Source organism: Periplaneta americana, chromosome 12 (assembly GCF_040183065.1).
Source record: "Periplaneta americana isolate PAMFEO1 chromosome 12, P.americana_PAMFEO1_priV1, whole genome shotgun sequence".
Classification (NCBI taxonomy): domain Eukaryota; kingdom Metazoa; phylum Arthropoda; class Insecta; order Blattodea; family Blattidae; genus Periplaneta; species Periplaneta americana.
Window position 1 is genome coordinate 161,583,951 of NC_091128.1, and position 27,172 is coordinate 161,611,122.

Genomic DNA, 27,172 nt, shown 5'->3' on the forward strand with positions numbered 1-27,172 from the left:
CACGGGGGGGGGGGGGGGGGGGAAACGCATGTTACTTAAACATATGCGTTGTATTTCAAATTGCTTGTTTTACATAATTTCTTGGTAACATGTATTCAATTCAAAAAGTACATCTGAAGTATCACACAAGTATACACAATTTGTATGAAGGGCGTACTGAAAATCACAAGCATATTATCATGATCAAAGAAAAATCTCCAGGAACAAAATAAAAAATATCTTCCTCTTCTCTACTTCTCCATGAAACCATTGTTCCAGTAGACACATGTTTAGCACCCTTCCAGGAATTAACAAAACAGCTTTAAGATAAAATGAAATTCCGCATCACATTGAAGCATATCTGAAATTAATTGTCTTGAACAAGTGTTCTCATATTTAACATTTCATAAAATCATACAACATGCATTGTTGTGTTTGATAATGATCTTTTTTCTTCTCAGAACATTTGTATTGCATTTGAGCATCTTCACTGAAAGAGACATCACAAGGTGTGACAATCATCCATACAAGGAAAAGGATCATTCTGCTACACAATGCATGATCTCACATTCTACATTTTTGTGCTGAAAAAAATAAAAAGAGAATGAATGGGAATTTACAGCCCACTGACCACACTGTCCAAATCTGGCATCATCTTACTGTTTATATTGATGATATACTTGCAACACTTTGTATCACTTAAGAGTTTAGTTATAACAATTTTCTAGTGTTAAATTGTCAGCAGTCATTTTCCGAACTAGTGAGGTTCTTTGCTTCTTCCAGCTATTTCGGAACACACATCCTATTTGACTCTACACCACCAAACACCCCCCCCCCCCAGCAAAGCAACTGAAGAAATTACTACAAAAGAAGCAAGGACCTTACTAATTCTGAAGATGACTAACAGTGCAGCTGAAACTAGTCAAACTAAGTTATTTTACCACTTACAAGGAGAGGACACGCTCTGTATATCACCGAATTAAATCAGATTTTGTGACATGAAAGTACAAGACACACTGTTTAAAGTCATACCTGGTATGGGTGACCCCTCGTTTTGGAAATATTGGCTATTGTTTATGACATACTTCCGTTAGGTGCCTAATAGGGAAGCATTACACTGTGTAAGGGCGTAGCTCATGTGGTTGGATGCTGAGTTGTCATCCAGGCAACCTGAGTTCGAATCCTAATGCCTTCTCATTTTTTAAAGCTTGATATTATTATTTTTATTTTTATTCACTTTCAGTTGTCAATTCCTGTATTCAAAGCCATGTTAAAATATGCGTGGTATGCATCAAAATTGATAAACGAACGAGAAGTGTTTGTGAATGTGAAGGATATGTGTTTCGCAGCAGAAGTGCGGAAAAATGTGTGTGACTGTGGACAACCTTCTTTATTTGCTGTGCATGGTGCAGGAAATATGTATGTTTTGTGTGTTTTTATGACATCATAATGAATCGGGTACAAAATGAAATGGAATAGCTGCTACAGAAATAGAACAGACACCAGTGACACATCTTACCTTCCTACGTGAGCAGTATTTCATTGTTTATCCTTTACAATACAATGTTAGTTAATTAGTAATTTGTTTAAAACATGATGAAGCATTCAATACATTGAGAAATATGATATAGGTATGTAAATAGATAACTGTGATCACAATATTAATCATTATTAAAAGAAAAAAATATAGAACCAGTTAAGATTCGAACTCAGGTTGCCTGGATAACAACTCAGCATCCAACAATATGGGCTACGCTGTTACACAGTCTAATGCTTCCCTATTGAGCACCTAACGGAAGTATGTCACAAACAATAGCCAATATTTTCAAAACGAGGGGTCCTTGGCCACCCATACCATGTATGACTTTAAACAGTACGTCTTGTACTTTTATCTCACACAATCTTATTCCATTCGGTGATATACAGAGCATGTCCTCTCCTTGTTAGCTTTCAATTTAACACTAGGAAGTTGTTTGTATAACTGAACTCTTTATTATTGTTAGTTTTAATAAAGGATGAGATGTGATTTGAGGTAAATGAAGATGGTCGTGGTTTTTAGGTATTTTCACTGTGTCCTAGATGCAAGACACTGAATGTTATGAAGCTGTATGTCGACTCAATCTCATCATAAAAGGTAGGGATAGAGGACAGTGGTCCTGGAGAACAGCTCTTGGTAACATGCTTTCTCTTTGCCTAACATACTGGAAAAGCCTCAAATCAAATGAATGAAGATGTTGAAAATGCTTCATACCGTTTTCTGCAGAATGCCAGAATACAGTAGAACCTCTATTATCCGTGGTAATGAAGGGGGTGGAGTGAACGGTTAATGAAGATGTTGAAAATGCTTCATACCGTTTTCTGCAGAATGCCAGAATACAGTAGAACCTCTATTATCCGTGGTAATGAAGGGGGTGGAGTGAACGGTTAATCGAAAAAAACCGGATAATCCGTACTATAAAAGGTGCTCATAAACTAAGTGCATAATACAATTTCGTCAATTCCCCGGTGGTCTTTTCTTTTAACACGCTAGGTAGTTGATCATAAGTTCACTAATTTAAGTCTAGTTTTCAACAACGGGTTTTAATGGCCAAGGAAACTCCTTATAACAGCTGTCTGCGGAAAGATAGAAATAGTAGAGGTCTCATGTTGTAGATTTACAAATTTGATGCAGTTTATATTTTTTCATTAAATCGCGCACAGTTGTAATTCCTACCTCGTATTGTGATGAGAGAGTTTCTCATTTCCCAAACCACTCAATTACTTGCACTTTTTTCGTAGCAAACACGTTTTCTTTTGACACCTGTAGAAGACATTTTGCATAGAAGTTAGACAGTACGACCACTCGAAGAGTAGATCATACTGCGTAAGGGTAAAGGTTTGTAAAAACACTCTGTAGAAAAAAAATTCTTACTAATGTAATGTACAGTACTCATATTTTTTCTGCAAAACAAAAAGAGCGGAGAGAAAGACAGTCGGATAATCCACCAATCGGTTAATACAGTGACAGATAATCGGGGTTTTACTGTAAAAGACAAATTAAAAAAATAAACATGAATAGGAACGTCTATTTCTTAGATATATATAGAAAGGTTAATTTCTCTTATGAGCAGTGCCTTCTTTGCCAGACATATTAATATTTTCATTGACTTTGGTAAGGTCCTCACATACAGGGTGTTGCAGGAAAAGTGTAACTTGCTTTAGGATAATGTTGTTCTGGTTAAACTTTGATTTAACTATATACCGAATATATGGAATATTTTTTTCGGTTCCTTGACGAGCTAGCAGCATAGCAACAGAAGGTGGAAGTTTTGAGCAGCTTACCATATCGATACTGTACTGTAATATTGTTACTGAGGAAAAATGTAACTATACTGCAGTAGTATATCACTCTGGTACTCTTTGTACTGATGGAACTTGGACGTATTCCATATGTTTACTGCATACTGTATTGTTTCTGTGCTTATCCAGCTGGTAGAAAGAAAAAACTGTATTCACAATGTGAAGGTTTCCTGGGCTCTAGTATGAATGTCGGCAGTCATGTAAATATGAATACACTTCTCCTGCACTATGCTACAGTTCATGAAATCGATAAGAAGGGTGACTTCAGTAATCTGTCTTGTATTATTTCATTTCCCGAGCTTGTGCTTAAGGGGCAGGACCTATACAAAATAACAATTTGACCAAATATGATACATTTTATTTATTTATTTTTAATATACAAACAAATCGCTTCATCTATATAAATATCATTACAGAAAACCGCACCATGATATGACGCCAAATAGCTGATTTGTTATTATTTTTAAGTTGTCATGCATGCTCTCGGGACATTTAACTGTAAAATTTCTCTCATTTCTGCAGAACAAAATTTTCTACATTTTTCGGTATTCAAAATGCAATAACTCTGGCACTATTAAAGATATTCACTTGAAATTTTCAGAATACGTATACCGTTACCTTACTGAACAACTCTTAGTGAGGAAATTTTTATATCCTCATTTTTGTATGAAATATCAATTTTTATTTATTTATTTTTTTAAGTTAGATATTAAAGTCATATTTGATAAATCATTTTTAAGAATTGTCAATGAAATGTTTTCAAAATATCCCCATTTAGATTTGTTACACGGTTCATAAGCTCTCATGTAAGTCCTAGAACATGCACCTGTGTCAAAGAATGACTAAGTTCACTTGTTTTATATCAATATCGTATTTTTTTAATGTTATATATTTATTTTTTTTTAACGTTTATGATCCCTAGTTTGTTGAAAAATTCGAACTAATATTTTAACCTTAATTTTCAGGACTTATCATTTCTAGACACATCATTTATAGGTACAAAAAAAATAATAAAATAAAAAAAATAACCCTTACTTAGGTGCTGCCCCTTAGCGTGAAATAAGTTTATTAGAACAGCACCAAGGTACAAAGTTTTCAATAATGTATCAAATCACATTGTTCTAAAACTCAGAAATACGGGTACAATAGGTATATCAGGTTAACCCAACCTACATTATGTATTTTACATTCCTCCTGCGACACCCTGTATATTAATTTACATATTCAGAGATTTAATTATATTCACCATTTAAAGTACAGCATTATTCTGAAAGATGGACTCAATTTCATATCAATAAAGTTCCTGAACTATGCGCTGTATCTGAATGACCTACAGAACATTTGAAAGAGGATGTCCTGAAGTTTCGAATACTACTGCTAGAGTGCTCTTATGCTCGCATCAGTGTCAGTTGTAAGCAAGATGGCTACTATGCAGCACAAGACTTTTTTGCGTTCGTGAATTTAGTAAAACTGAGTCTGCGAATGCAGTGCAGAGTGCATTACGTTGTAACTTCATTTTCCAACAGGACGGAGCTCCACCCCATTGGCATTGAAATGTTCGACATTTTGGATAGGTCGCATGGACAATGAAGACCTGGCGCTTCAGTTCTGGTCGCCGAGGTCACATGATATCACAGCTTGTGATTTTTTCCTGTGGGGCTCCATGAAAGATGCAGTTTATGTACCACTATTCCCCACAAATCTGAATGACCTAAGAAACTGTATCATAGCTGTGAACTTAGTGACGCAAGACATCCTTCATCAAGTGTGAGATTAATTCAGTTACCATCTAGATGTTATCTGTGTAGTCGGAAGTGGGGCACATTGAACATCTATAAACTTGAATGTGTGTCTAATCAAATGTAATTTACTTAATTCAAATACAACATGTACTTCAGAAAATATAGCCATTTGAAACTGAATCCATCTTTTAGAATCACGCATTGGCTGTAATGTAATACTGAACTAAACAAAATTAATACAGGAATTATGGTAAAACTTGATATTTGCAACACTGTAACAGGTATAACTTGCACTTACATGAAAATTAATGGAACAAACTTCTTCCAAGTCCTCATTCTCACCTACATTTCTTCACTTACACTACATTATGCTGTGAATAACAACAGTACTTTGCTAAAACTGAAAAGGTATATTTCATATTTTACAAAATGTGTGATGCATTTTATGTTTGTAATGTAAAGAATATGCTTTCCCCTCGTCCTCATGTTTTTCAGTCATCAGTATATTTTGAAACAGTGTTTCAATTTTACCACGTTGCGTTGAATGTTTATTTTATTATTCAGAACTTCTACACATGACATTTCGAATTTAAGTAATAATAAATAAATCACATTAGCAAGGTAAAATGGGGAAAGAACATACATGGGACAAGTGGGTAACTTGATCAATTTGTCTTCGAATTTAACTCAAAATTGTTTAATCAGCTGTGGTTATAAGCATATTATCCATTTCATATATTTATTACTAAAAGACTGTGAAGGAAGATGGGGGAAAAATGGCTGCTGGAAATTTCTAAGAAGATGACAATAAAATACTTGGAACTTATTGTGTAAATACAGTATGTGGCAAAACAAACGACACTGAAATTATCGCTCAACTGCTGTCCACATTTCCCTAGCAACGAAGTATTTATTTATTGTATATAATAGTTTGACATATTGTGAATTCAGTGTTGTGTTCATTTCTAAAATTATTGTTCTGACAAGAGAGGAGAAGGTGTTTATTGTGGAATATTATTTCTAGTCATACGGAGTGGGGCATCAGAATGGGCCAATTTTGTTTCACATTAAAGAACAGTACGATGAACAATTTAATAAGGAGGCACCAAATAACACAATATTAGCTGTGGTTGAGAAGTTCCATCGTAAGGGATCAGTCTTATATCACCTTGCATGTTTAATGACTTATCTTGATTTACAGAGTATGTTTGTAATATCAGTACTCCGTATGACTGGAAATAATGCTCGACGATGAACACCTCCTCTGTTGTGAGAATCATAATTGCAGCACTAACTCCAGCACTGAAGAAACAATATGTCCAAATACTTGAGATTTCCCTGTCTATGACAGGGTCAAAAACCCTGATAGAACTGATATTTAACCCTTGTGGTGAATTTCGGTGAAGTCCAAAGGACCCAATTAGTCAAATCCACTCTCCTCACCTCCACACTGGGGCCCCCTGTGATCTTTTAAGATGCGAAAGAGAGATTGCTGTGCGGGAAGCATTTATCCTTCCCAAGAAAAACTGCAAACCTGGCATGATGAGTCTTTCCACACAGTAACATGAGCTGCAGCCAGGAAGTCAAAAAAAGGGTAGAAATGGCAAAGGAAGATTTTAATAGAAAAAGGAGCATCTTCTGCAGCCCTCTGGAAAAAGAACTAAGGAAGAGACTAGTGAAATGCTTTGTGTGGAATGTGGCATTGTATAGGGCAGAAACATGGACATTACGACGGAGTGAAGAGAAGTGAATAAAAGCAATTCGAAATGTGGATATGGAGAAGAATGGAACGTGTGAAATAGACAGACAGAATAAGAAACGAAGCTGTACTAGAAAGAGTGGGTGAAGAAAGACTGATGCTACTAAGAGGAAGGCAGAAAATAGGAAAGATTGGAGAATGCTGGGTTTGGAGTGAAAGACCTATATGTATGTATCATATAAAATAAATAAATGTTTGGTTGCTGGAGAAACATGGACAGCAGATGAGCGATAATTTCTGTGTTGTTTTGTCACATACTGTAAATTTTTACTAATATTTAAGTCAATTTTAAATTTAAAAATTACAAACTTCATTGAAAAGACAGTGCCTTTTCATTTGAGTATACTCTTGCCTTAGTAATTTTATATATCGAACAAGTGTGGGCCAGATATAGTACGGGGATATGCAGTCTGGTTTACATTTGACCCAAATTCTTGAAGTTTTCTTGTCAAACTGTCTTCATTACAGTGAAGATATATAAAAGAAAATCAAATATGGGAGATGGGAGTTCTTATTCAAATGATATTCTGCAGGAAGCACTATCCAACATCAAAAAGGCACTTCGACAGTATGCTGATCATATTGTGATGCACTTCAATGAATATTAAATAGCTTAAAAACTGTACAACATTTATTATACTTGATTAATGTCCAGCCGTCTGTAAGCAGTTCCGCAGCTGGAGTAGGACAATCATACGAGTACACTATGTTCAGGACCTTGGTTAAGTATTGTGGTAACATATATACTGGTGATAATGCAATTCTTATGAAGAGCTGAATATATTGCACGGAGTGTGCTTAAGAAGTAACACGAAAACTGATGCCAAATTTATTCTTAAGATATTTTAAAGTTGGATTAAAAATTTCGAGTTGCTCTTTCCCCATTTCTCCTTAAACTTGACTTGGCTAAGTATGGCATTAGATCATGTATGATATACGAATATATCTTTTATGAATATCCTAAAAGGCAATAAAAAACACGTCTCTGAAAACTTAAATTACTGTCTGCACCACTCTGTTTCCTCACGTATGTAGTATTACTAGAAAAGGGCACGTGAACAATGATGAGAAACTTAGAAATATTTATCAAGACTGCAACATAACAGAAATCAAAAGTGTAATTTAATGATAATAATAGGAATTAAACAAAATTGTAACATAGCTACAAACATCACACCCACAGTCTTCAATTCACTAGTAACGTATTTACAGAGCCATGTTGCGACCTTCAATTGATATCGTCACAGCTCGTCTTGCCTGCTTCATACGCTTGCCGTCGATGTAGTTCTTCATATGTCTCTCGAAGCGGTTCATCTGTTTCTTTGTGGACTGAAACAAAACAATACAGTGACAAGCAAAATTAGCTTCAAATACTTGACTAATGTTGAATAATTTCAAGGGAAAAATTATTCCGGGGCCGGGTATCGATCCTGGGACCTCTCGAACGTACCAGCGCTCTACCACTGAGCTACCCGGGAACTCCACCCGACACCGTCCCAACTTTTCCCTTTATATCCACACAACTCGCGTGGGCTGACGAAACGCCAGAGACCCACAACGAGTGCACACAATCTCTGTGTGACTTGGAATTGTGGTTTTCTGTTAACGTACACAGTAATGTATATATTATGCAAATCTAGTCTTTCAGGTGAAGCTCCCTGTAAAGCAGATTTGAACAATTTTTCCCTTGAAATTATTCAAATCTGCTTTACAGGGAGCTTCACCTGAAAGACTAGATTTGCTTGACTAATGTTGTCCTTAAACATTTACAATAATGGGAATCATTATATAGAAGTGCAAAATATCTAAAGCTCTGGATTATGCACAGGTTAGGCTAGTAGAGAAAGGTGTAGTGCTATGCTGTGCATGATATATTGAAAACCTTAACTGTATCTATTTAAAAAGAAAATATTCACACTTGTGTTAATATAATGGTGTTCTTAAAAAAAAAGGGTCCAATATTTAGAGAGGAGGTAGTATGCATCAAAACAAGAACTAAAAGTCCTATAAACATGGGTCCTAAAATTAATATATTCTGAGAAATGAGCAAATATTTACCATCACTCTAAAAGGTAAGCTTCCACTGTGATCTCTTTGGCAAGAGGAAACGGAATGCAGTCGTTTGTCACTATGTATTACACAGCACACCTTTGTGTTTGTATCAAGAGGACGCTACAGTACGTTAGAGCTGGTAATCGTACTACTGCAGTAGCATTACTGTACCAGTCAGGTAAGTAGTTTCGTATGTGTTGATGGGAGCATGTTTTGTTTCTTGCCCAAGAGCTCACAGTACGTAAAAGATAAACTGCTCTTACAGTGAGTGTAACATGCTCCTATGCAGTTAATTTAAGAGAGCAGTATATTATATTTATTTTGGTGAAGTTAAGGCCATGAAGCCTTCTCTTCCACACTACCAGAAGTGAAACATGCATTGAAACAATGATGATAAATTATTGAAAGAATTTTAGTTTTGTCCTTTCAAGTGCAGAAATTTGATAAATAATACTAATAATGCAAATCTAGTCTTTCAGGTGAAGCTCCCTGTAAAGCAGATTTGAATATATCAAGGGAAAAATTGTTCTGGGGCTGGGTATCGATCCCGGGACCTCTGGTTGAACGTACCAGCGCTCTACCACTGAGCTACCCGGGAACTCCACCCGACACCATCTCAACTTTTCCCTTTATATCCACACAACTCGCGTGGGCTGACGAAACGCCAGAGACCCACAACGAGTGCACACAATCTCTGTGTGACTTGGAATTGTGGATATAAAGAGAAAAGTTGAGACGGTGTCGGGTGGAGTTCCCGGGTAGCTCAGTGGTAGAGCGCTGGTACGTTCAACCAGAGGTCCCGGGATCGATACCTGGCCCTGGAACAATTTTTCCCTTGATATATTCAATACTAATAATAATTATTATTATTATTTATTTATTCTGGCGAAGTTAAGGCCATCAGGCTTTCTCTTCCACTTAGCCAGAAACAAAAGAAGCTGATACAATTTGCAGTAATAAAAGTTAATGATGACATACACTTAAGAATTACAGAAATAAATAACCAAACAAATAATAATAATAATAATAATAATAATAATAATAATAATAATAATAATAATACCTAATAATGTAACCTGGAAAAATTTCTTTGCAGAATAAAAAAAAGGTACATGTGTTGTTGTTGTTATCTAATGCCAGGCTTTGGCAACGAAGCCATTAGCGTTCTTGCTCTCCAATATTTCTCTGTGGTGGATCCATCAGGTAGAACTTCACAGGTTTGTAGATGATCTTCAAAAAAAGCTACATGTCTTAGGATCCAATTTTTCCACATGCAAAGGGGAAAGCGTGCATGCGTGCACGCACAAAAAAAAATTGTGAAGAGAAATTAACAATAATACTTGTTCCTGTATTTCTTAAAGGAATGTATGTATATATGTACATACGTATGTATCTAATGCTCTGAATTTGAGAACAGTCATTTTTCTTCTTGCTTCCCAATATTTAGAGATGGTATCTCCATTTGAAAATGAAAGTGTGAGTTTCTTACAAGAACCATCCTATTTCGCACATCAGAGTTGACACACTTACCCTGCTAATGTCGGTCTCATTTTCCCACTTGGGACGCACTAAGTAGTCCTTATTAGATGGGATTGGCACACGCGCCCTAGCCACCCAACCTTTGTCTCCAGGACGGAGTGGTCTGAAACATGACAAACGACCAATGTAGTCATCAAAACTAACTTTCTAAAAGCTACAAGAGATGTTACAAAAATTATGAGTATATTAATATCACCATCCAAGACAGAAATGCAAAGAAACATCCTCTGCCTGTCGCCATTCTTGCATATCAGTCCATTATGGGGGTTAATGGATCTCTTTTACAACAGAATTGGCAGTATGGACTAATTCCATGATGTATAATTGTACAGACGTGGACAAATTATTAGCAAAATTTAAGATTTTTATTATATATTTTTACAAAATATGATTCTTCAATTTAGACTACAGTTGACATTTTTGTGTATTTCCAAATTATTAGCAAAATTGAAGATTTGTATTGTATATTTTTCAAAATTTAACTCCTCGATTTGGACTACAGTTGATATTTTTGCATATTTACAAATTATTAGCAAAACTGAAGGTTTTTGTTGTATATTTTTACAAAATTCGATTCTTCAATTTGTACTGCAGTTGACATTTTGGATATTCCGAAATTATTAGCAAAACTGAAGATTTTTGTTTTATATTTTTACAAAATTTGACTCTTCAATGCAGTTGACAATTTTGCTAATTTACAAATTATTAGCAAAATTGAAGACTTTTATTATATATTTTTACAAAACTTGACTCTTCAATTGAAACTACAGTTGACATTTTTGCATATTTCTGTCTACTGTAATAATGGAAATAGCCAAAATTGTCAAATGTAGTCTAAATTGAAAAGTCAAATTTTGTAAACAGAATTATCATCAAAATCGTCCATTTTGTTAATAATTTGTCCACGTCTGTAATGTATAATAATGTCATAATGTAAAACCCATCTGCTTTCTATTTAGCAAGATTTTCATTGCTACTGGAGCAATTTATCTTGCAATATGCAGGTATTTTTCACTAAACAATGAAGTATAAACAGTCACAATGGACTCTATTGTGCATAGTAAAAAGGTCGTAAGCACGATTGCCAGATTCTCTCTTCAGGAACCTGGGACAGGTGCGCTGTAAATCTATGGGTCTGACAAGCACTCAGAGGTTTACTTCCCTTCAGAAAAACTCATGCAAAGGAATTTACTGTTCTTTCTGATGCCTTAGAAAATGATGTTACAGTGTGGGACACTTTATAAACATGTTTAATTACAAATCAAATCCTTATGTTTGCCTTGATTTATCTGATTACAAATAAACAGTATTAAATGTAACAAGTTAATTTATAGATTCAAGCTACAGTTTGTGTAATCTGTACTTAACTTATGTGATGTAGTATTTATTTTAATTTATAGTTCTAGTAGCAATATGACACAATGTTAAATAAACATACAAATCAAACACTTACTTTCCCTCCCCTTCGCCAGATGTAAGCGCCTTGTTGATGTCTTGCTTAGCCTGACGGTCATCTTCCTCTGAGGCGCGTCGCCTCTTAGGCATCTGCTCCAGATCACGCTGCATCCTCTCCTCTTTGCTTATGGCTACACAAAATTATACTTGACTCAGTAAAAATGTTCTTAAAAAATTTCTATCTTTACAAATATTTATTCCTACCCTATGAAAACGGAGTCATTTCATGTCAAATCAACATACTGATTTTGACATTCTGGAATTTCAAGGAAACTTGCTATATCAAGTGACCTTACATAGTTATGAATGGAAATCATAAGAATTTTTTTTTGTCCTGCCTTCAAAAGTTATTAAGTATCAATTTTTATAAAAAAATTGCTGTGTCCTGAAGTAGTTAATTGTCATCTGCAAGTTTTAAAATAACGTAATCCTTTCAATGATAAACAAGTGCACCTACCTTTGAAGTCAGTTGATACATTGAATATGGGTCGGGCCCATTCGTTGATTAGCTTGCCAGCACGCTCCTTGTTCTCCTTGGTTTCTTTGGGGTGCTTATACAGATACATGACTGCTTTTCCAATACCAGATTGCTTGAGAGTATCTTGACTGATACCTGGGAACTAAAGACATGAGCATAATATTATTAAGTAGTTTACAGTTAATTGTGCTGCTCCACTAGCTAGGTAATTTGTAAAAAGACTCAATTCTGTTGCAAATTGCATTCATTACACACACTCATGGAAAGAAAAACTGGCTGGCTGAAAAACGTCTTCACGTTGTATAGAAATTTTTCATTATACTATCTCTATGACATTTGAGATAGGCAGGGAATGTCATCTTTCTCCCATCTCGTCGATCACATCTTGCAGTTGAGTGGGCATAGACTCTACTAGTCTTTTTAGTTCTCAGCCACAGCATCCCAGGCATCCTGGACGAGCTTTCACAAATCATCACAACGTCTTGGAGAGGGACTGGGCCAATTTTTCCGCATATGCTTCTTTACTTGTGTCCCCATGGCTCAGTAAGAAGAACGTCGGAATTTAGATGTCAACGTCTCAGGTTCAAATCCTCGTTATTCCTTTGCATTTTATTGTGTTACAGGATAGTATAATGTAATAATATAAGAAGAAAAAACTAACACTAGTATTACGCAACTGTACTGTTTCAAATCTAACATTAAATTTATATTACTTATATCGCTAAAGAATGATAACAGAATATAAATGATAACTTGAATATTATTTACAGTAGCATGCAAATTAATCCGAACAACGTAATTACTTATGCAAAAACACTCAAACGGGATAAAAAAAAAAGGATCTAAGACATACCTCAGTAATCTATGTGGCCTCCCTTATTTCTAATAACAGCTCTGAGACGATTTGGCATGGATTCCACTAATTTCCCACAAATATTCTTCATTTCTTCATCGCGAAACCATACACCAATGAGGGCAGAAATCATCTTCTCCTTTGAAGAACAATCCATTTTTTGCATTCTTCTTTTGCAAATTGACCACAAGTTCTCAATGGGGTCGATATCGGGTGAGTTGCCTGGCCAGGGGAGTACCTGAATATTCTTCTTGTTGAAGAATTCTGTAGTTTTTCGAGACGTATGGCATGGTGCCAAGTCTTGTTGGAACACACCTCTGCCATCCGGAAATGATTTTTGCAGCTGGGGTACGATTCTGGTTTCCAATAAGTGAATATATTTGTCAGAATTCATCATTCCCTTGATAGGTATTAATGCTCCAGGCCCCTCATGTGTAAAACATCCCCAAAACATTACTTTAGGGGGTATTTGGGTGCTTGTTGGAGATGAGCTGCTGTTACTTTTTCGGATCCTTTCCGTACGTAAGAAACACGGTGGCCGTGGACCTCGAAATGAGACTCATCGGAAAAAAGTACATTCTTCCAGTCATTCACTGTCCAGTGTTTATGTAATTTTGCCCACATTAAGCGTTTTTTGCACATGACAGGGGTTAGCAGTTGCTTCTTAATAGGCTTATAAGCCCTTCGTCCAGCTTCCAAAAGCCTACGCCGCACTGTTGTGACGTGAATATTCGCCCCAGTGGTAGCCATTAACTCGCGGGTTAAGTCGACAGCAGTTAGTCTAGGATTTAATTTACTTTTCCTGACAATTAAATGATCATCTGCAGGTGAGTCTTCCTTTTCCGGCCACAGTTTCCTTTTTTCTGGGGTGTGATGGATCCAGTCTCCCTGTATCGTTTTATGATCGAATTAACAGTAGCCAAACCGATGTGACATTCTGCAGCAATTTGCTTCTGTGTCATAGAAGAATGCTCTGCTAATGTTATAATTTTAGACCGTTTTCGTGGAGTTGTATCCATTTGTGAAGACGACAGAATGTACACAGGATTGCAGTATTAAGTCTTCAACACAACTGAAATGCTTATAAGTACAAAATGACAGGCAAAATGTCACATATTATAAAAAAAAAAATAATAACGACAGACCTTCAACAATGGAATTACACGTACTACAGATTTCAATTAAAGCGGTATGAGCAGCTGTGAGGCCAACAATGACAGAAAATGTAAAAATATGTCGTGTTCGGATTAATTTACACGCTACTGTGTATCGCCAAAGAACAATAACAGAATACAAATGATAACTTGAATGATAAAAAATAAAATAACTTGAACAAGCCTCGAACTCACAACCTTCGAATCATTAAGTGAACACATTACCGCAGCTCTATGAGATGCAGATGTGAATGACTCCTGCTTAAACATCTTAATTCCGAAGCTGTTTCTATAACCGCCTGCATCATGTAACATCACCGTTATCCGAAGTGGACTTAGAAAATATTCAATATTCACGAGTGCGGCCACTCCTTTTTTAACAGCTGTACATACCTTTACACTATGACTGACTTACCTCCCAGAGCAGTTTGAGGAGGTTGTCTCTGATCTTGAGGCTGGGCATGCTGCGGTCAGGCATGGGTGCTAGCCAGTCAGTCAGCACGGCCAACACGTTGTGTTCAATAAACGCGAGCTGCAAGTCATGTTTCTTCAGCTGAGACATCACTTTGGGAAGCATTGCAATCTTGTTTGTCGCAGGCTTCTGCAGCTGGTTCAGGCGCCGATCTTCCTGCAATAGAATGCAACTGAAGTCACACTGGTGGCTACACAACAAAATTTTCTTAATATTACTTGCAGAAATTATCTTCTAGAAGACAGATTATAAGTACCAGTATCTTTGTTATTCGACTGGTTGGATTTGAATGGTAAGTACTTAAGAATCAAGTCACTCCATCTTTCTGATTAGTTTCAGCTTAATTAATATCCATTTTCTATTTTTTATATGACCAGTTGGATATGAAGACAACCCAGTTTACAGCTCGTTTGTGCATAAATTGTAACGATCTCGTGACCAGTCATGTTCCAGATGCTACATCATTCTGTATAATATTCACCAAGAAAAGCAACGCCCCATTTCATTACAGGAGGTCTTCGCTTCTTTTAAACTTTTAGGAAATTGATTTTATCTTCATGTGAGGCCCAGATAAATGCTTACTAAACAGATATTATTAGTTAGTTGGGAGACCTGAGGGAAAAAGATCTTTGGGGAGGTCAAGACGTAGATGGGAGGATAATATTAAAATGGATTTGAGGGAGGTGGGATATGATTGTAGAGACTGGATTAATCTTGCTCAGGATAGGGACTGATGGCTAAACAAATTGCCTCTCACACGAAGAAACTAATAATAATACAATCACCTCTCCAGAAAAGACATGTTTAAAATTAATAAAGGCAATACAATTATAGTACATTCATTAAAAAATTATTTTTTTATCAAAGTGGATAAAACGTTGTATGATACACTTATAGTAACTTCATATTACAATACTCGACTGGTTATCAAACTCGGCCTGTGGCCTTGTTTGACAACTTTCCAATATCATATTGTAATATGAAACATTATGATAGTCATATCATAAATAACTATTATAATGCTGGAGTACAAATAATGAGGTCTACTGCATCTTGTATTCAACTGCAGTCTTAGGATACTTATGTGTTAAAAGATAAGAAAATGGGAGATTTAAAAAAACTCGAATGGAAGTCCCTAGCTAATAAAAATTAATTGCGTGTGCAACTGATCTTTTCTACAATCACCTCTGCAGCATGTCTCATGTCAGCCAGCAGCTGTGCAATAATATCATCATTATCGTTGATTATGTCGATATCTTTCCTCTTCCTTTTTTTAGACATCTCTTTCTTCTTCAACAGCATAACTTCAAAATCTGACATTTGGTCGTACCCTCTGTTGAAAAGAAAAAGAAGAGAAAAAAGTATTAGAGAAATGATTGGAAAACTGTTACATAAAGACATAAAAGAAGATCCTGAAATGGAGGACATGGCATGACTGCATTCAAGACAGTAACGCAATATGAGATAAGATGTAATACAACTTGCAGCAGAATCTTGAAGTTAAGTATCAGCATACTATATTCAAGTATATGTGGAAAAACAAATCTGCACTACAACTATCACGTCATCAAAACGTTTTTTACACCAAATACAAGGATCAGTCAAATGAAAATGAGAAATCGGCTGCCAAAAATTAGGTTACGCGCCACCATGGAGGAAAGTTTTGGGAGTTGATACTACTGATTGAGAGCTGTATTGTCCGAGGTTGGCCAACCTGCATGAGCAGGGAGTGATGCGCAGCAGCAAGATGAAGATGGCGTTCACAGTAACAGGAGTGTCCAAGTTCTCGCAGCGTAGTGTGTTGCAGTTTCTAGCAACTGAAGGTGTTGAAATTCATTGCCGTATGAAGAATGTGTACATGGACAACTGCATGTCGCGCGCCCAAGTGTATGAGTGGACAAAGCGATACCAACAAGAGTGAACATCACTGGGGGACGACCTGCGTCCTGGCCAGTCTCACACATTCATCACGGAAGAAGTTGTTGCAGCAGACAATCTCATCTGGGCAGATCAGATGTGTACAGTGGAAGAAGTGGCTCAGAACATTAACATCAGTCATGGATCTGCATACTCAATAATCCACAACAGACTGAAGTACTGTAAAGTGTGCACAAATTGGGTGCCAAAATGTGTCACAGGTGAGCAGAAACAACACTGAATGGGACTGAGTTTGCAACATCTCAAGTGTTATGAATAGGAGAGCAAGAGACACAGCCTGCAGTGGAAGCACAACAGATCACCACGCTCAAAGTTCAGAAATTTCACAACCACAGGCAAGGTGATGCTCATGCTGTTCTTTGACTCAGAGGGTCCATTACTCTGCACTTCATGGAGAGAGGAGAATCTGTCACTTCTACTCCATACTCCAAAATCCTCCGTACTGAATTGCGTTGCACCATCAAAAACAAGTGACCTGGACATTTGTGTGAAGGTGTCATTTTCTTACACGACAATGCACGACCACATACAGCTCGGCACACCATGGTCACCATTCAGGACCTGCACTGGGAGGTGATCGGACATCCCCCTTACAGCCCAGACTTGTCACCTTGTGACTTCCAGATTTTCGGCAAGCTCAAAAGTGATCTGGGAGGACGCAGGTTTACAATGGACAGTGATGTGATTGAGGCAGTGCAGCAGTGGTGTCAACAGCAGCCAAAAGACTTTTATGAACAAGGTATCAAAAATCTGGAGAGCAAGTGGGATAAGTGCCTCAACACTGGTGGAGATTATTTTGAGAAATAAAATTCCTCTACAGAGAAAAAAAATGATTTCTAGTTTTCATTTGATTGACCATCGTACTAATTACAGATACCATTAGCTGTACCACAATGGATCATGAACAGACCAAAAGTGCTATCATAACAGCAGAGACGAGTGACATTTCCAACATTTAAGTACAGCAATTCTTTCTATGAATTGTAGTATGGTACCTCTACAGTGTGTATCATATTACGGTGAACAACTTAAAAATTTATGACTACTAAACTATATGGAATATGAAATACATAGATGTGTTGGAAAAAAATTCGGTACACTTCAAGTTTGGACAATGCATTCAATTTAAGAGAGGACTGAGTGTAGAAGAGTATTATAACGTGTGTATTTTGTTAAATTCATATAAAATGATGTCAATCCAAATTAAAGAATGTCACAAAATGATTCAACAACTTCAAAAACTACAGAAAAGAATTCAATTGCAATGGATACCTGCACATTGCGGAATTGCTGGAAATGAAACTGCTGACTTTCTTGCCAAAAAAGGATCCAATTTAATTCAGAATACAAATACAAGCCTACCTTTTACATCCATCAAAAGACTAATTAAAAATAAATATCAAATCAAGCAAAACCAAGCACTATGTACCAAAGCCAAAGATAAAAAATGGAGAATTTTAATAAAAAAAAAAAACAGAAATTATTCCAGAAATCCCACGTAAATCTGCAGTAGCAAAATTCAGACTGCTTACAGAACACGATTATTCGGCGAAACACTTGAATAAAATAGGAATTTACACAAATCCAAATTGCCCTCTATGCAACAAAGAAGAAGAAATGACTGAAGATCATCTACAAACCTGTGAAGTTCTACCTGATGGATCCACCACAGAGAAATATTGGAGCAAGAACGCTAATGGCTTCGTTGCCAAGGCCCAGCATTGGATAACAACAACAACGTGTGTATTTTGTTTGTAGTAGTATACCTATGCTACATGTATACATCATAATTAGCAACCACACAACAATCAATTGTTTTGTTTTGTAAATACAGCAAGGAGCTTGCAGTTGAACACAGTCGTATTGTGTCTCTGATTATTGTGAGTGCGATTTAACTCATTTTCAGAAAATGGTAAAAAAATTCGATTTTTAAATTGAGGGGTCCGCTGCAAGAAGGAGCTATGCCACATTAACAATAACGTGAGAAAAATAAGTCTGTTACAAAAAGGGTCATATCCTAGAATTAAGAGTTGGTACAGTGCCACATCTATATAGTTTAGGGAAAGAACAGAACATGAAAATTTCACTGATCAGAATTCTGTGGCACAGCTCCCTCAACCAAACAAGACCACATTTATTTCAATTGTGTTATCAGTGATGAAGTCATAGTGTGGAAATGGATTACTCTGTAAATGTTACATCGTCATTTCCATCCTGGTATCCCAAGTGTCAGTTTGATTTTAAAGATGTATTCATGTCAAAAATATGATTTTTGGACATTTTCACTGATATCTCCTAGTTTTCAAGTAACTGAGGCCTGCCAATCACAAAAAATGAACTTGTACTGAAGGATCAACTAAAAATATATCGAGTTTATACTCCCTATCCAGCAGTGATGTTTCATTGACCACCAGACAATGCTTAAAAATAATGAGATACTGTGTATAAAATTTTAAGTACTACTACTAATCTTTCTTCAATAAACCTAATTTCTGTATTAGGTCTATATGAAGATTAGATACAATTTTTCTTGCTCTTACAGTGTGAAAATTTGACATGTCTGCTGTATGTAAAATATATTCAGAAGGAGCAATACTCACTCTTTGTCTCTGACTCCAGCGTCTGAATCACTGTCCGACATCTCAGGCACAACGGCACGCCCTTCTGCCTCTTCTGGTGGATTCTCTCCCTCCCCTTCAACTTGTCCCTCAGCTTCTTCAGGTTTGGCTGTTTCTTCTTCGTCCCCACTTCCTTTCTCCTTTGTAGCACCTTCACCCTCATCTTCAGAATCAGATGTAATTTTAACTTTCTTTTTCTGAAATTCAAATTAAATATCATTACTTACATTTTGAGATCTTTATACCATTGACTGCTATTGCAATCTGTCTACAGCAGCAGTACTGATAACTACAGACCGCCAGTGGGATACCGCACAACACTAGACAGGATGGATACATTTTTGGTCAAAATACTTCCAACTACTGTAAGCCAAGCAGACTAAAAAGTTTTGCAAGAGGTCATCATCCTCTCAGTGGAAAGAATAGACTCTATCAGCATTTGGGTTGATTGCCAATGGTGGATAGTAACACATCCCAGTCTGTATTCAGATCTAAAATATCAGATAACAACTTTGAGTTATAATGGTGATGTGGGATGACCACACCAATGTGCGACTCAACTAGGGTTGCCACCTCACCCGTATTTCTTGAGATCTCCCATATTTGGTCTTAATTTTTAAGTCACCTGGCTCCTGTATTTTCCTCTGAACATTTTTCTGCCTTATTTTTATATTATGCAAAAGTCTTTATTTCAAACATATATTTTTGCTGTGGATGAAGATGATCAATTAAGTTGTTCCAGAGATGGGCTTGTCCATCGTCATTGGTGGAACATTTTTAGTAATGTTGGACAAAACAATTATTCAAGTAAAGATTTGATTCTGATTATTAATAGTGGGTACTGTAGTGATCATTATGTTACATTGTCTTTCAAAGAATTGTCAACTCTTTAATTGATTAGAGTTTGTGATCTGATAATAAAGCTTGTAAAGGACTGGTATGTCTTGAGAAGCATGAAAGTTGACGAAAATTTGATTGTGCACAAGCAGCTTAAGGTGGGAATGCCACCTATTCAGTAGTTTACAGAAAGTCAACTGACTGACTACAAGAGACTTTAGAACCTAGATAACATTCTAAATCGGAATTCAGTACTCACTTTGGCAATGTCGTCGTCTTCACCCTCGTTTTCAGAATCCGACAGTACATGTGTTGTCTTGTTTCTTTTTGTAGTTTTATTTTCGTCCTCTTCATCGTTATCAGAAGCAGCAGGCCTCTCTGTCTTGTCCTCGTCTTCAGAATCCGACAACTCTGACTTCCTGACAACCTTCTTCGTAGTTTTCACAATGTCTTCGTCATTACTATTACTATCCTTCTCTGCATCACCTTTCTCAGCATCACTGCCCAATTTCTCTTCTTCTGAAATATAGCATGAACTTCATTAGCTTTGCATTAACACTTTCATGTATACTTACGAATGAACAGGATATGGGTGGGTACAAAACTACAGGAAATAGCTGGTCCAATATCCAAACTGTGGACAGATTAAAAACACACATAAAAGTCTGATAAAATTACTACATATTCGTCAAAGGAAAGACAATTTATTAACGAAAGATAGCACATTAAATTTCATTTACACACAGTAAAACACAGTTTGGCCTTCATATTGTGGCACTAGTCTGGACTGTTCTGGTTGCCTCAGGAGTGTGTGCACGCATCTAGCGAGAAGGAAGGTGCAGGAAAATGGAAACTCGAGCTTCGGTAGGAGCTGTAGCGCGGTACGGAGCGAGGGAAGAAGACTACGGTGACGGCACAGAGCGGAGAGAGCAAGGGAAACATCTAGAAGCGTATTCTCTCGAAGATTCTGAAAGCCACGCAAATCGAAGATTCCAGAACATGTGGTTTAGTAGTCAGTCAGTCAGTCAGTCTTGAGTCTTCAAGTTTTGTCTTGGACAGCAGCGAACGACGGGGATCTGAGTTCGACGTGTGGTGGACCGCAACTGGGAAGACTTAAGTTCGACATGCAGTGGACTGTAGCCGGAAGACCTGAGTTCGACATGCAGTGAACTACAAGTGAGTGAATCCGTAACTGTGGCAGTGTCCAGGCGAGCGCAACGCAGTTCGAAAGACCTGAGTTTGCTGTGCAGTGGACTTGAACAGTGAGCTAGAAGAAATAGCCAAGGTAAGCGAACTGTGAACTGAGAACTGACAGTTTTGTTTTGCACATAGTGCATTGTGAACATTAATTGAAATTAGGAGTACATTGTTGTTCTTCTCATTAATACACGTCGTGTATTGTCATTGTCGTCGTGTGGAGTACAATAACGACTATATTAAAAACATATTCAGGTATCACACCCTTGAGAAATCTATGAGCAATGCATAAAGGACGACCATAAATGATCAGCTGAATCATTACTGTGCCCCATTCTCACGCGTCCCGAACTTTGTTCTTTACAGTTGTTTGTAACATTAGAGCGACACTACAGGTTGTCTTTATTATTAGGTACACTGGGGTGAAAATTGTTTATGATATAGTGCTTCAAATCACTTTGAAATAGTGATCGACTCTTTTATATAGTGCTATATATTATATATTGTTATTCAGGAAGATTGCCTCACATGAAATTATTCACATGTAAATAATGCTTGCTCATGTAAACCTTCATACTTTTATGTGATATTTCTTATATGTTGCTCAATAAAAAAAATATGATAACGACTATTGTGTTGCTGTGTTGAGTGGAATACCCATTGTTGTAGGGTGAAATATAAAGTAGAAATATAAGTCACAATATGTTAAAAAATCTAAACAGATGAACTAGCTTTGAAGATCTGGCTATAGAAACTGAGACAAGATACCCACATAAGGAGTCATTCCAAATGGATATAAATTTATACAAATGAATCCCTTTATCACATTCAAGTGGAGCAGGAGCTGGAGAAACATGTCCATGCTTCTCATTTCACTACTTTGCAGGAGAATATATTATAACAAAGTTTGAAAGAGAAGTTACAGCTATTTCTATATCTGATATAGATTAAATAAATTCCAAAATGCTCTCATATTATTAACTTTAAGGGCAGCCATACAAGCTATAATTCCACAACAGTCCACAAGTGGGACTAAAATTCAGGATTGTAACTAACTAAACTATAGAAAAAAAAAAAAAAAAAGATTTATTTCCACTGTGATACAAAGTGAAACGAAACAGCAAACTTTTTGGCTTAAAAAAAAAAAAAAAAAAAGAGGACACTGAAATTTTACAACTATCTAATAAAGGACTTCTATTTTTTTCTGTACAACAACCAATCAAAAGTAAATTCAGATCTGCCCAAAGACAACAAAATTCGGATGGAGCAAAAGATAGAACCTGGGAAACCGAGATAACCCCCCAAGGGCCATGTAATTGTAATCTGCTGTTGCGATGTCCAGATTGATAACAGTCATGTTTGTTTGGCAATCCACCTGCACAGAATTGGCATTTCTCATACATCTGCCTGTGTATTGTGTGATGCAAATGAAGAAATGAACATGGAATACAACAAAAGGTGCACAGCACTGCTACAAGAAAATTACTTACTTACAAATGGTCTTTAAGGGACTCTCAATTCTAACTCTTTTCAAAAGGAAACCATGCTAAGAGTTTTAATTTTTCTTCAAAATCCACTACCCTTGATCATGTTCGAACCTGTGGACTTCCAATGGATAAGCATGATAAACACTGGACCATTGAGGACGAAAATATACTTATTACATTAAAATGAATTACCGGTAGGCTACCTTTTAATATGACGGAATATGGCATGTAAACTCCCTCCACCCTTGGCAGTGAGTGTTTTGATTTTCACTTTCGACCTGAATGCTCCATTATAAGCGTGATGTGCCAAAACTGTAAATCTCTTTGACATCTGACACTGTGCCCACACTGCATATGCGAATCAATGATGCACCAAATACTAATGATAATCAAATGAGATATGATAAGAGTACAAGGCGAGAAAATGGCCGTAAATCATGACAATCTACCCCAAACACAAAAAATTCACTTAGATTCATCAGAAATTGAACCTAGACCTCTAAAAAGGAATGCCAATTAACCAACCTTGTTGCTAATCGTGTGCTGTATGTCAACTTTATTCTCTCTTAAAACCCAACAGAAATCAGCAGTAACAGTAATCAGAATTCCACATCAGTGCTTTAATATTTTTGCTATAAAAAGTCCTCGAGCACAGTATTAATCTGATTCAGAACAAAACTAATGCTACATAAATTAACTCGTTTTCTCACCTTGATTGGCTTTGTCTGCACCAGATTCATTATCACTATCAATTACAGAGCGACGCTCTTCTATTTCATTGTCTGAATCTGAAAGAAGAAAAACTTAAATATATTTGTCTTTCACAAGAAAATGTGGTAGTAATGCTAAGCTCAAAAACAAACCTCATACAGAATATGTCTTCAGAAAAGTATTGAGTGCAAAAAAATTACATAAATTTTACTGCTCTGCACAGATTAAAATCTCAATTCTAATACTCACTCTCTGCATCTTTTCTCTTATTCTCTTTTGCTGATGGGCTTTGTGATCTTGCAGTTGCTGCAGGAGAACCTGATCTTGATCTTGAGCCAGATTTTGATCTTGATCTCGATCTTGCACGAGATCCTGATCTTGATCTAGATGCAGCCTTAGAGCGTGACGCCGATCTAGATCTTGATCTAGAGCCAGCCTTTACTTGTGATCCTGATCTAGACCTTGACCTAGATGCAGCTTTTGAGTGTGACCTTGATCTTGATCTAGAGGAAGCCCTGTCTCCTGATCCTGACCTGGATCTTGATCTAGAAGCAGACTTGGACCTTGACCGCGATCTTGATTTAGAACCAGCCTTGGATCTTGATCCTGACCTAGATCTAGATCTTGATGCAGCCTTAGATCTTGATCCTGATCTAGATCTTGACCTCGATGCAGCTTTAGATCTCGATCCTGATCTAGACCTAGACCTCGATGCAGCCTTAGACCTTGACCCTGATCTTGATCTGGACCTCGATGCAGCCTTAGATCTTGATCTCGATCTAGATCTTGACCTAGAAGCAGCTTTAGATCTTGATCCCGATCTAGATCTTGATCTGGAACCAGCTTTAGATCTTGATCCCGATCTAGATCTTGATCTCGAAGCCGCTTTAGATCTTGATCCCGATCTAGATCTTGACCTAGAAGCAGCTTTAGATCTTGATCCTGATCTAGATCTTGATCTGGAACCAGCTTTAGATCTTGATCCCGATCTAGATCTTGATCTGGAACCAGCTTTAGATCTTGATCCCGATCTAGATCTTGATCTGGAACCAGCTTTAGATCTCGATCCCGATCTAGATCTTGATCTGGAACCAGCTTTAGATCTTGATCCCGATCTAGATCTTGATCTTGACATCGAACCAGCCTTAGATCTTGACCCTGATCTCGATCTGGATCTTGAAGCATTCTCTCTTGACCCTGATCTAGATCTTGATCCACCCTTGGATCTTGACCGTGATCTAGAACGTGAGGCAGCCTTTGATCTTGAACCAGATCTTGATCTTGACCGAGAATCAGCTTTAGATCTCGATCCAGATCTGGATCGTGAACCGGATCTCGATCTAGAAGCTTTAGATCTTGATCCCGATCTGGACCTGGACCTGGAGGCAGCTTTAGATGGTGATCCTGCATCGGATCTAGATCCAGCATTCGACCTTGATCCAGACCTGGATCTTGATCTTGATCTAGATTTTGAGCGTGGTTGGGATCTTGAACGAGATCGTGATCGTTCTTTAGATGATGAACGGGAAGCTGATCTTGAATCTGCTTTTGATGGTGATCTCGATCTGGATCGTGACGGTGAATGTGATTTTCCCGATTGTTTGCCTGTCGATGATTGTGATCTTGAACGTGATCTGGATCTGCTTCGAGAGTTTGATGCTCGTGATCTGTTGCTTTGGACAGACATTTTTTCTTCATCACTTTTGGGTGAAGGTGGTTCATCTATTGCCATGCTGTTGGACTCCCCACTCTCGCTGTTGCTGTCCGCTTCCTTATCCTGCTCCATTGGACTCGAAGGCACTTCCTCTATACATAAATACAAACAAAACAAAGCATTAAAACCTGAACTCGAACACAGTGTAAATGGCAGATGCCCACACAGTTCCATTCCCCCAGGGCAAAATAACGAAATATGTTGCAGTAAATTACTCTTCACAGTCATGGCTATTATTTGTTTGTGGAGATTACTTCATAATGAAAGTCATAAATTTTTCCATCTAAAGAAGAAACAATTAGAACCTATAATTCCACAAAATGTTAACTATTGACTCCAGATCTCCGCTTTACACCATACATGGGACTAACATCTGCATTATTTTATGATAAAATGAAACTGAGATAATATAATTTTCAAATATACTGGCCACTCTACCCCATTATCTTCTGGCTTAGTTGTCTCACAAGTGATGCTTTTTTGGTGATGAGGTTCCAACCTGCCTTTGGACAGCTGAGTAAACAACAACATAACCTAGTAATTAAGCGAATTTTCGCAAGCTCGACGATCAGTGAGAAGTTAGGTTTGATTTGTGCAGGCTTTTGGTACCACATGCCTTGCATATACGCTTTTTGGTAGCTAGGTACACAAAAAAGATTTACTCTGGACCGAAGATAGGAGTGCTTTTCCACGTAGTACTACATAATGGTGGTACCACTGGGTTACGTGATGATTTCGTGTGAAAATGTCAAAAGTATAGAGAACCATTGGTCGGATATTTAAAGAAATGAAGGCATTTTTGGCGGGTTGGGTAGGTTTCAGCTTTCTCAATGATCACGTGTTATCTTTAGATTGGTGTGCTACAATTTTGAGGTTATTTTCAATGATTTAAGTACTTTTTCCTTCCGTGTATTGGCGTAGCAAAATCGATGATTTTACACATAAATAAGAAACAATTATTATCCCTATATTTCTACTAGTGACTGTAAACTGTTCTTATTCACGTATATAAGCCATTCATTCAATTATCCATATTTAATCTTGCAGTAAACCACACATTCCTTTATCTTATTAAACCCCAACTACAAGAATCTTCCACATTCCATTATCTTATTAAACCTCGACTACAAGAATCTTCCAACAATTAATAAATGTAACAAAACAGCGGCCACCAGATGTTCAATCTCTCTTTATGATTCAAAGATCATTTTCTTACCAATTATATTAATTTAACTTCATGTCGTTACAACCAAAATAAAGACCTATAAAGTAAGAAGTATCGTCGTTAACATTTAACAAATATGTTTCGCTTACGATCATAAAACTAACCGGTCTTGTTAAGTCATAAATAAACATTACTCTCAGCCCATCTTTAAATTCAGAATAGTAGGATGCTGGCGAGAAGTATTTCCTTCCATATCAGAGGTATTTATAAATGCATATTAACTCATTAGAGTCTGCATATATTAATTAAAAATGTATTTAAAAATAAATCGACTTTTGTAGATTATATTTCAGAACAGAGTACATTAATGCACAATCCCATACAACAGCATGCAGTTTATTCCAACATAGGAACATAGACGTGCCAACGTCATACATTAGAGGGTGAAAAATAAAAAAACAATTATTATATTGCTACCTTCGAAATCCATGATTAATTTGTTCACACAGTTTCGGATCCTCTTTCTTCAGCAATCTGCGCGTTAAATTGCACTACAAAACTACAACTACACCAGACACATTTTCTCGTTCTTTAACAGCCCTTACGGCACGAAGAATCTAACGCAATCTAGTGTGAGACAAAAGTTGGCATGTTTGCAAACCATTCAATGTGGAAAACGTTTC

The 27,172-nt window shown here is 36.9% G+C and overlaps 1 protein-coding gene across 2 annotated transcripts; it reads right to left on the reverse strand.

The window, feature by feature from the left end:
• Positions 1-3,664: 3,664 nt before the first annotated feature.
• Positions 3,665-27,144, reverse strand: LOC138711088 (protein IWS1 homolog). Of its 2 annotated transcripts, none has more exons than XM_069842407.1 (11): positions 26,967-27,144; positions 23,860-25,416; positions 23,610-23,687; positions 20,475-20,731; positions 19,361-19,575; positions 16,008-16,155; positions 14,766-14,978; positions 12,323-12,485; positions 11,864-11,996; positions 10,402-10,513; positions 3,665-8,148 (listed from the first exon to the last, which is right to left on the reverse strand). In XM_069842407.1, exons 1-11 carry the CDS (start codon positions 26,977-26,979, stop codon positions 8,026-8,028), a joined length of 3,012 nt encoding a protein of 1,003 aa, XP_069698508.1. In that variant the 5' UTR covers positions 26,980-27,144; the 3' UTR covers positions 3,665-8,025. The 2 variants fall into 2 exon arrangements, with proteins under 2 accessions (XP_069698508.1, XP_069698507.1); XM_069842406.1 differs by having other exon boundaries at positions 20,475-20,734.
• Positions 27,145-27,172: the final 28 nt, after the last annotated feature.

What these genes read in the sequence shown, in the direction of transcription:
- LOC138711088 (XM_069842406.1), bottom strand. An exon ending in TGCAGACAAAGCCAATCAAG is followed by an intron (nt 20,735 to 23,609) that starts GTGAGAAAACGA and finishes GCTATATTTCAG; the next exon opens with AAGAAGAGAAATTGGGCAGT. An exon ending in ACATGAGACATGCTGCAGAG is followed by an intron (nt 14,979 to 16,007) that starts GTGATTGTAGAA and finishes ATTCTATTGCAG; the next exon opens with GAAGATCGGCGCCTGAACCA.